The sequence below is a fragment of the Nematolebias whitei genome, chromosome 19, assembly GCF_014905685.2.
Source record: "Nematolebias whitei isolate Nwh7 chromosome 19, NemWhi1, whole genome shotgun sequence".
Classification (NCBI taxonomy): domain Eukaryota; kingdom Metazoa; phylum Chordata; class Actinopteri; order Cyprinodontiformes; family Rivulidae; genus Nematolebias; species Nematolebias whitei.
Genome location: NC_056516.1, coordinates 13,604,113 through 13,615,536, shown reverse-complemented (window position 1 = coordinate 13,615,536; position 11,424 = coordinate 13,604,113). Strand labels below are relative to the sequence as shown.

The window sequence follows — 11,424 nt, the reverse complement described above, 5'->3', positions numbered from 1 at the left end:
GGCCTTCCTGAAAGCAGAGAAGAAACCCAAACAGGACTCCAGTCAGCCAACAGGTGAAAAGGAGGAACCCAGACCCAGACCAGTGGTCATTCCGTATGTTGAGGGAGTATCAGAGAAACTGAGACGTTTATTTTCTAAACAACGTCCCAGTGGCTTTTAAACCCCAAAATACATTGAGTCATGCTGTTAAACTCTAGAACTCATTACTGGGGACTGCCTAGAAAGGCAGCCACCTATAATCCACCTGAGAAGGGTCTTGCTCTTCTATCAACTTTAACGCAGCCTGAACCTCAATGTGCGCCCCCCCCCCCCCCCTCTCAAAACCACTGGCTCAGCACCATGAGGTGTACTATTATTTTTATTGGCGTTTTGAGTTACCATAGCGATGTAATTTGCAAACAAAGACGCCATTTTTCTCATGTTCAATGTGGCAGTCCCCGTCACAAGTTTCTCCAGGAACCTTCTAGTTTCAGAATGTTTTATTCATCATTACGGAAGGATACCAACAAATCTGAGTAGAAATACAAGAAGAAATACTCCTCATTCTTGTGCCAGTAAAGCTGTAGCCCAAGTACCAACTTTGAATACAAAGGAATAAATAAAAAGCTTTCTGCAGGTGGCACGTTTTATCTCTATGCAAAGTGCAAATGAAGATGGAAAGCCTTTGATGGAACAGAGTCGTTCTTATTACACCAACGTTAGCTTTAGAGGAAGACATTTTTCACCCGGTACAGTAAAGCCACAAGGTCATGTTCTCAACACGTTTGTAAACCTGCTTACATTCAGATCTCGTAATGTGCACACGCTTATTAGTGTTCTCCTTAAAGAAGTACAATAAACACTTTTATTTGATGAAGTCTGAGTCCCACACGTTTTATGAAAAGTCATGTAACAATAGAAAAAAAATGACTAATCAAAAGAAAATAAAGATCAGAATCGTTTCTGTACAGTAGGATTGTACAGTTTATATATTTTGTTCACTGACGATCAACACAATGAAAACCAGAATCCAGAGGGACGTGTTTAAATGTAAAAGTTCAATTTGTCGACAGACGATTAAAAAAACAAAGGAGGCAGCAGATGAGTTGAGATCGGAGGAGGAAACGGCACACACACACACACACAGCTACACACACACTCAGTCCATCTTCTCCTTGTGAACCAGTTTCGGGGCGTCTACAAAGTCTTGGCCGTTGAACAAGATGATCGTGGCTGTGATGGCGCTGGCCGCCCCCCAGAACATGACGTACGCCAGAGTTTCCGTCCAGGTTTCCCCTGAAACATAAAGAGCCGTCAGTAACATGCTCTGCCTTTCAACGCTCACAGAGCATTTATAGAAATGTTATTTACCGGGTAGTTTAGACAGTTTGTGTGCTTGTAGGACAAATGCTAAATAAACAAAACTGTTTTTTCCCTGTGCTTAAGAGACTGTGTCCAGAGCCAGCACAAAGTCAACAAGCAGCAGACGTTCCCCGTGTCTGAGGGGGTTGAACAGTGACAGAGATGAGTGTTTTTCTGGACTGGAACTGAACAGAGAATGAAGTAAACCTTAATGTTTTTGGTGCAACATATTCAAGTGGGCAGGAGTTACACTGTGGAGAAGAACAGAGGGTTTATTTTCTTGTCCGAGGCACAGCAGAGTGATGGATCCTGGAGAATGGAGGGAGACATTTTATCCACCACCAGGTGCAATGGAGGAGCTGGAAGTGGTTGTGGGGGAATGGTGGCCTCGGCCTCCATAGATTAATCTTTGGCCAACGCAGTCATTTGAGGAAACTATACATTTAAGCAATATAAAAACAAGAAAGTGTAGTTTCCTCAAATAGTAGGGGTGACCCGTTTATACATATATTTGGATTGGACTTGTATTTTGAACCCAAGTTTTGATAGAAACCTTTATTTACACCTAGATGATGTCACACATCAAAATGGTAGTTGGTACCTCACTTATCAAGTTATCAAATGCACAACACAAGTTCAGCATACAGCTGTTCTGTGTCAGGAGGGTGATCAGCCACTGGCCAAAAGGATGGACCAGCACAGAAGAGCAGCAGCATCAGGCCAGGACTCTGTGGTCTACACTCATCTAAAGAACAGAGGTCACTCGTTTAGGGATGAAGATGTTCACATCCTGGACAGAGAGGAACGATGGTTTGAGAGGAGTGAAGGAGGACATCTTTGTGAAGAGAAGCCGTCCATCATTAAACAGGAGCAGAGGCCTCTGTGTTCAACTGTCCCCCTCTTACAATGCTGTTATTGTTGGTATCACTCAGCTCTCTGTGAATAGTAAACAGCCATCAGGGCAATAACAATCAGTTAGGCTGATGGTCCTCCTTTTGCACGTGAACAACTTGAGGTTGATTCACTATGAGAAGGTGCTGCTTATAAAACAGAAGGGCCCGTACTCCATCTGATGTGCCAAAATCACCTCCCGTTGTCGTAGTTGCGTGACACAGAGCAGCTTCGTCCACCCCTTCTCAACACGAGGCCCGGACCGAACTTATTCACAGGCGTATGCACCAAATATTGTGTGACTGGTCAGAAGTTTGTGGGCGTGTTTGTCAATGTGGAAATGCACTCAGACATTCAGCTTCATCACTAAACAAACACTAAATTAGTCAAATGGCCTAAAACTCTGGGATGGAGATGGTGCAGACGTCGTGTATGGAGGAGTCTGTCTGCTGAAAAGTGCGGTGCTCTTCATGATTTGTGGCTAAATGGCAGATGCAGGGACGAGTGGAGACTCTGGCTGGAAGAAACCCATGCGGGGACGTATACTGCAGCAGGAGGGGTTTCCAGGAGCTCTGTGTCTGTGTGTAGTAGACTATGAAAGGTGTGTGCAAAAACAGGACTGCACGTCGACTGTTCGGCTTTGGACGGAGTATGTTAGGCCCTTGAGTTTGTTGCAGCTCCTCAGACTGAAGAAGTCTTTTGGATAAAAGACTAAATGTTTCAACAAGAAGACTCCGTCCAGAGGACCCGATTCAAACTTGTTAGATTAGTGCTTTAGCGTTAGCTTAAAAAAAAATTTGTACCCGTTTAGCGAATTAGCGGCTAGCGATGCTACCTTTTTGGTTAGCTGTGCCCACGACTGCATATCACCCGCTGCCATCCATGACAGAGGTTTAAACTAAAATCATGACGTCGTCCACAGCCTCACCACACTCCTCCAGAAATGTTCTAGTTTCATTTATAGCTTGAGAATTTGAATAACAGAGCTCAGGACCACTCTTTCCTTCTGTCCCTGCAGTCATCAGAGGAAAGCAGCGAGCTGCCTCGACAACATGGTTTGATTTTAAGCTTTCTGTTTTTAGAAGCTGTCAAAATGAACTAATCTGAACTAATCTAATCTAAGTCCCTTTGATAAATTACAGGCTAATTTTTAGCTGTCAGCAACAGAATAAGCAACAAGCAGCAAGAAAAAATAGATTTAATGTAGAAACATGACAAAATAAAACCAATCGTGATCCACAGAAGAAGAACTTTGTTTAACTCACCAGCCATAAGAAGGCAGACGATGCACATAGAAAATGCAACCACCATAACTATGGGCAGCTGTAGAAGAAAACGAAGCAGAAAACAGTTATTCATGGTTCGGACTGCTGCCGTTAGTTCCTGCGAGCTGAGTAACACACTTACTGTTAGGAACTTCCAGTCCTTCTGCACACGGAGAGGAGTGGGTCCATCAGACTCATCGACAGCAAAGTTGCCCAGAAACAGGTCAATGGAATCCTGAAAGCAACGTCACCATCAACAATCTCTCTGTGGACTGATGAAGTCCAAGTTAACCGTCACTGACTGATGGGCACCAACAGCAGCTCCTCTGAGCTCATTGCTGTTGACTTACTGCCTTGGTGTTGTGGTAACACGCGCCTGCCTGCTCCAGAGCAGTGAAATGACAAAACTCCTGATTTTAAACAGGAGATCGCGCTCAAAGTCACAGATCTCTAGATTTCGAGGTCGTTTTAACAAACTTTTACTGCATGTTTATTTGTGTGGTGTTTGTGTTTACTGGAAACAATACAAAACAAACAATAGACACTAAGGATGGATCACAGCCGATGCTTTTGGTGAAAATAAAAACACTACGAGCTAAAAAAAAACATAATACAGGACTGGATGTAGTAGATGAACTCAGAGATGGCTTTTCAACTTCATCTATAACTGAGGTTTTTATACACTGATCAAAAAAATAAAGGGAACACCTAAACAAAACTATGTAACTCCAAATCAGTCCCACCTTTGTGGAACCAGTGTCACCAGTTAGGTAGTAACACTTACTGTGAATCAGTTTCAGCTGCTGATGTGCAAATTGAGCACACAACATCTGGAATGAGAGGCAATTATCAAGACAACCCCTATAAAAGAGTGATTCTGCAGGTGGTGACCACAGGTCATTTCTCTGTTCTCGTCATTTCTGGTTGAACTTTTAGTCACTTGTTCATTTTGTCAGTTCTGTCACACATAGAGGCATCATGAGGTGTTTGTTACAGCCCACTGAAGTTGTTCAAGTAGTGAAGCTAATCCAAGATGGAACATCATTGTGAGCGGTGGCAAGAAGATTTACTGTGTCTCTCAGCACAGTGTCCAGAGCATGGAATAAGTACCTGGAGACAGACCAGTACACCAGGAGACATGGAGGGGGCTGCAGGAGGGCTACAACCCAGGAGCAGGACCACTACCTCGTCCTTTGTGTAAGGAGGAGCAGGAGGTCCACTGCCAGGGCCCTGCAAAATGATCTCCAGCAGGTTACTATTACTAATGTGCACGTTTTCACTCAATCTGTCAGAAACAGACTCCATGAGGGTGGTATGACGGCCCAACGTCCACAGGGCCTGTGCTTACAGCCCAACACCGTGCAGGACGATTGATGTTTGCTAGGGAACACCAAAATTGGCAGATTCTCCATGTGCTCTTCATGGATGAAAGCAGGTTCACACTGAGCATGTGACAGATGTGACAGAGTCTGGAGACACCGTGGAGAACGTTATGCTGCCTGCAACATCCTTCAGCATGATTGGTTTGGTGGTGGGTCAGTCATGGTGTGGGGAGTCCTCCATGTGCTAGCCAGAGGTGCCCTGGCTGCCATAAGGTACTGGGATGAGATCTTCAGACCCAGTGTGAGACCATATGCTGGTGCAGTGGTCCCTGGGTTCCTTCTTATGCATGACAATGGCCTCATGTGGCTGAAGTGTGTCAGCAGTTCCTGCATGATGAGGGCATTGATGTTATGGACTGATCTGCCTGTTCCCCAGACCTGAATCCAATTGAGCAGATCATGTTTCAGTCAATCCACCATGGCCACATGGCACCACAGACTGTTCAGGAGCTAACTGATGCTCTAATCCAGGTCTGGGAAGAGATCCCTCAGGAGAACATCCGCCGTCTCATCAGGAGCATGTCCAGACTTTATTGGGAGGTTCTACAGACACGTGGAGGTCACACACACACTACCGAGTCCTAACTGTGCAGAACAAGCAGGTGTGTACACAGACATTTTTAATTTGTCTTTAACACAAGAAAAAGTCTCAAACATCCAAGTCCCTTATTATTCCAGTCTCTAAGAAACCAGATGTAAACACCTTAAGTGACTTTAGCAACTCTCATAGTGATGGTCATGAAGTTCCTGGAAAAGTTGGTACTGAGACACATGAACTCTGTAGTTCTGTTGACCCTCTGCAGTTTCCCTTTCGTAGGAACAGATCAGTGGACGATGCTCTTCCTGGAGTACTGCTCTGAGTTTAACACTGTCTGGCCAGGAAAGATGATTGAAAAGCTGACCAAGCTGGGCCTTCTGTCTGCCACCTGTAACTGGATGCTGGGCTTCCTTATAGATGGTGGTGAGGTTTGGAGGAAAGATGTCCACTGAGATTAAAGTCAGTGCTGAAGCTCTAACCAAAACCCTAAACAATACAACCATCATCAGATTCACTGACGAGACAACCATCTCAGGCCTCATTAAGGGTGGGGATGAGATGGGATACAACAGGGCAGTGGTGAACAACATACTTGTCTAGGGGGAGAAAAATGATCTCATCCTCAGTGCAGACAAGATGAGGGAAATAATAATGGACTTCAGACAGGAAGCCCCGCCCCCTGTGCAGCCCCTCATCATCATGGGGACTGAAGTAGAGATTGTGGACAGCAACAAGCTCATCGGCCTTCACGTAACTTAAAATCTGAGCTGGACTGTCAATACAGCAACCACAGTGAGGAAGGGACATAAACGCCTTCATTAGAATGCTCAGGAAGACCGGGGTCAGCCGCTGTCCGCCCACACCCACAGAGGACAGGTGGAGAGCATGCTCACAACAAATATCACTGTCTGGTATGGCAATACCATCCAGGTAGAGAAAGCTCTCCAGAGAATTATCAAAACTGCAGAAATAACGAGGACTGAACTTCTATCCATTCTATCCAATATACACACAACCCTGTCAGAAGGCAGCCAATGACATCATCATCCAGCTCATTCTCTTTAAGACCCAAACACACAACATACAATCTGAAGAAAAGAATAGCAGACAGTATCGTAAAAACACGGTTTATAACAGCTTTTTCCCCATCAGTGAGACTGATGGTGAAAAATGACATAACCGTTGTGTGCAGTATTTATTTTTATGGTTTTTAAATTGTAATTTTATTGCCAGATTTTACGTATTTAATTTATTTTCTTGCATTGACTGACACAAAGTGCTTTGCACAAAAACATTCCTAGGTGTACAGGTGGTTCTTGAAGCACTGACTCCAGCTGCAGTCCACTCTTTGTGAATCTGCCCCACATTTTGGAATGGGTTTTGTTTCACCATCTTCTCCAGGGTGTGGTTGTCCTTATTGCTTCTACACTTTTTTCTACCACATTGGTTCCTTCCCTTTGTCTCTCTATTAATGTGCTTGGACACAGAGCTCTGTGAACAGCCAGCCTCTTTAGCAATGACCTTTTGTGTCTCTTCCTCCTTGTGCAATGGTCGTCTTTTGGACAACTGTCAAGTCGGCAGTCGTTCCCATGATTATGTAGCTACAGAACTAGACTGAGACCATTTAAAGGCCTTTGAAAGTGTTTTGAGTTAATCAGCTGATTAGAGTGTGGCACCAGGTGTCTTCAATATTGAACCTTTTCACAATATTTTAATTTTCTGAGATAATGAATTTGAGGTTTTCATTAGTTGTCAATTACAATCATGAACATTAAAAGAAATAAACATTTGAAATATATCTGTCTTTGTGTAATGAATGAATATAATATACAAGTTTCACTTTTTGAATGGAATTACTGAAATAAATCAACTTTTTCATAATATTCTAATTTTATGACCAGTACCTGTATGTGCACAGACGTCCAACCAAGTTTCTTGAATTATGAATCGAACTATCAGTTATTGTAGATTTAAACTAATAAGTTGAATCAAGTGCTTTATAAAACCACTGCACTCTTTATTGGAAAAGAACACCACGAGAGACGTACCTGTCTGAAACCATCTGAAAAGTTATTTTTGTAGTAGCGGATCATGGAGTTCCAACCATCCATCAGAAGCCCCCACCTGGTCCTCTTCCCTGTCCTGATGAACACAAGAACTCTGATTCAGCCAGGTCCAGAAAGACAATGTTAGTCTGAGCTGGAGGAGGACGATCTACGGCCGTACCTTGTGAAATCTGTTTTTAGGGCTCCAGTTCCAGCGTATTGCACAGCGCATGCATTGGCATTGTCAGCCCATGCTGGTTAGAGAACACACATACACAGAGTAGTCACTACACTGAGCACTAATCACACAATACGAGCCAACAGGAGAGTGTGCACACAATCGTACCGTTTTTGTAGATCTTCTCAAATTCGGCCTGCTCTTCGATGCGTTGACCCACATTAAGAACCCCCATCCTCTGTGGAAATCAATGAAGAATGGTTGAACCAACATGTAGGAGTTCATATCCTGCATACGGGAATGCAACTGCAAACATCTCAGCAACCCTGTTCAGAAATGATCAGCTTTGATCCCCAACATGTAGCTCTAAAACATGGCTTACTTCAGTCCTTAAAGAGATAGTTTGATCATCTTTGACAACTGCGACATCAGTCAGGAGCACCAAGTCTGGAGAAAAGGGCATAAGTCTTCATCCAGGCTAGGCTAACAGCTAACCAAACTAGAAAGGTCCAGGGGAAACGATGATGGAGACTGCCACATTGAGGCATTTTAAAATTTTGATTTGACAGTGCTGTGTGTTTGGGTTCGCTCTCAGCTACGATCATACCAAATTTCAGCTCAATATCTCAAAGAATGACTGAGTCATAGCCAATTTTGTGTTTGCTGAGGTAGCTGTGGCAGCCATCTTGAACCAAAATGGCTCCGATAGTTAATCGGTTCTAGAGATGCATCTGATGATTACTTTTTGCAAATTTAAAAAGAAAATCCAACAAGCTGTTCATGAGATATGTTGCTAACAGACAGACCATCTACTGTAAGTTTACATGTATTTCTAAATGTGTTTCTGAAGTCAGGTCAGAGGTGCGTGTGTGAGAGAGAGAGCGAGAGAGAGCAGGGCACAGCGACACAGATGCATGAGGAGAAGTGGCTAACGGCAAAATCTTGGTTCAACCAAAGCTGCTGTGTGAATACTGCAAGGTCTTTTGAAAAAAATTCTTGAAGCGTGAGTGAGAGGAGATTGTTCACACTCATGACTTTTCACATTTTTACAGCACTATATGTCAGAGATATGACAAGTTAAAAACTCTTCTCACAACTCAGTCTAAATAAAGAAGTTGCCCATAAATAATGGGGAAACATACGAGTTGCAGTGGTCGCACTCTGCCTTCTGAGGCACCTAACGTAGAAACTGTAGCTCCTACAGCCAAACCAGAAACATTTTGATATATATGTGTGCGCATCTTAAAAGATGTGGTTGTAGGAAGAGTTTGTGAGACGACTTTCTGAGTTTTATTCAGAGACCTCCACACTCTAGGTCATGTGACCTCACTGTGGCAGTTAAGAGGCCGTGAAGAGTTGTGTCCGGCTTATTTCAATGAGAAAAATGGCGTCTTTGTTTGCACATTACGTCGTCATGGTAACTTGAAATGCCAAAAACTAATAGCATGCATCACGGTGCAGAGTCTGTCGTTTTGATATAACATTAGTTGTTTTTGGCTAAAATAATAAATGTTAAAGTGTTATAAATTCATTAATCAACATTTTAAAAGCAAAAGAAAGGTAAAATGTTTAATATGCCTGATATGTTATGCAGTCTAACATTGATTTTGATTAACTTACAAGTTATGCATATTTCAGTTGTCAACGTATTTTGTTGGTTTAACACTAAAAATACTTAACAGTTAACTACTGTTTATTGCATTTCATGGTGGTTCCCCATAAATTAAGCTGATTAAGCTAAAAACTAAAAGGAGAAATATGTGAATGAATTGTATTCTTGAGAAAGGACATGGAATCTCATAACTGAACAGAAACAGAGTGATTTACTTTCTGCACTTTATGCAGATTGGTTTTACAGAGACTCTGGATTCTATGATTGTGATGGCGAGCTGAGCCTGTACGAACTGTGGACAGGTGTAAACGGAGTGGCCAGCCGGGACATCATTTCACAGAAGAACCTTCACAATCCGGAGAATCCATCTTGGGTTACAGAGCAGATTCCATACACAACACTGCCCGGGGTAGCAACGTTGCTAAAGAACTGAAATTATTTTTCTGAGTCGACAGATTTGACGCCAAGCGGGACCGCTTCGTCTAACAGCTCCACACCGGTCGCTGAGTGGACCAGAACCGAGTCAATGATGTCGGACTTTAATCAGTAGCTATTTTACTGCAGGTAAATCAACATTCTTAATAATGTCAGTTTGTGTTTACTTCGGTTACAAAACAACCAACTGAGTTTTTATTTTTCCTGAAAGGAACTGTCCTTCCACCAGGCGGACCGGTTCTGAACGAGGCTCGGCCCAGATGCTGTGCAGGAGGACATCGAAGAGACAGATGTTGATGAACTATTTGTTTAAAATTCCCCTCAGTTGTTTTATTCAATCCATTGAAGTTTTAAGCTGCATTAATCAAAGGAGTGACTTCCTGAACGAGCCAGATGGACAACGTGGGACTTCCAGGATGAAAACAAGAGTCCAGTTCATTAATGCAGTTTACAGTTAATGGTTTTAATAGTGTGTTCAGTTTAATTATCAGTGCTTGTGTGACATACAGTTTGTGGTGTTGAATAAATAAATAAAATTAAACCTGATGTCTTCGTTTTCAACTTTAATAACACGCTATATGTTTAGCATCACTGTAATCACATAATTTGAATTACATAACGTCCAGATAGCTTCATTTAGCTCAGAGCTTCATTATGTATCTCAAACTTAAGATAAATACTGTTTATTATTATTAAACTTATTATTATTTAGCACATTTAGTATGTTATAGTGCAGCACGACGTGTGCGCATGCCACGTTCTATAAACAGCGACATTAGAACTGGATCAGATTGTGTCTCTTCCAACACAGATGTCGGTTACAGCACCTGGAATCTGGCGTAGATTAACTACGAGATTAAAAATATATCAGTTGTAGTTCTGAAAGCAGTGTGTCCGCCGCCATGTTGATAGAAATATAGCGTCTGTTCGCGCGTGCGTGTGCGCATGTGGTTAAACACAAAGCCTCAGCGGGAGATGTTTACATTATCAGCAGGGGGTCAGAGAAAAACCTCCACTCTGGAAGGTGGGTTCAGAAACCTCCGGATCCAAAGAGGGGGGCCACTGGTGTTGTGTAAATAGCTATGTTTACATGCGCAGAATTCTTTGACCGGATTGAAATGTGTTCTGTTTGAATAATTCAAATGTATTGTTTACATGGGCACAATCTGTTCGTGACGAGCGTTTACATGCAGCGGGTTTTGTTCTGAACAGCAGTACTGACATGCGCAGAGTGGTAAACTCTCATTAAAAAAACCACAGAAGAAGAAGTTCTACTTCCGGGGTGAACATAAACAAACCTGAGCACCAAAATGGACCCGCGACAGGTTTTAATGATGGTGGAGACGTTGCTGCACTCCCTGACCGAGCTACAGGTAATACAGATCATTTTGAGCTCTTTCAAAGTTTCTAGTAGAAATGTTGTGTTGCTCACCGACCATTTTAGCTTCCCTGACAGAGGCGGACTGGCCATCGGGCACGACGGGACACTTCCCGGTGGCCTGGTTGCCGAGGAACGGGACTAAAGGCTCGGTTCGGGTCGCACGGACTTTATTATTTTAAATAAACAATTCACTTTTGCCTGGGCTCAGGTCTCACGCTGCACTGCAGCGACGGAGAAAGCCTGGCACATCCCCCGGCCGGGCCGGCCCCCTCCCTTCCTTTTCTGTGTGTCACAGAGCAGAGACACACACACACACACATTGCGCCCGCCCCCCTCCCCGCCCTAGGACTCGCGCT

At 43.3% G+C, this 11,424-nt stretch overlaps 1 protein-coding gene across 1 annotated transcript in view; it reads right to left on the bottom strand.

Moving 5' to 3' along the window:
• Window positions 1-776: 776 nt before the first annotated feature.
• The window catches only part of sacm1la (SAC1 like phosphatidylinositide phosphatase a), a 25,957-nt gene continuing 15,309 nt past the window's right edge, over window positions 777-11,424 (bottom strand). Inside the window, exons 15-20 of the mRNA XM_037693392.1 lie at window positions 7,809-7,878; window positions 7,644-7,716; window positions 7,466-7,559; window positions 3,640-3,732; window positions 3,498-3,555; window positions 777-1,275 (exon numbers count right to left, since the gene is read on the bottom strand). Coding sequence (XP_037549320.1) covers window positions 1,139-1,275; window positions 3,498-3,555; window positions 3,640-3,732; window positions 7,466-7,559; window positions 7,644-7,716; window positions 7,809-7,878 — 525 coding nt within the window. The 3' untranslated portion in view covers window positions 777-1,138. The remainder of the gene's footprint in view (window positions 1,276-3,497; window positions 3,556-3,639; window positions 3,733-7,465; window positions 7,560-7,643; window positions 7,717-7,808; window positions 7,879-11,424) is intronic.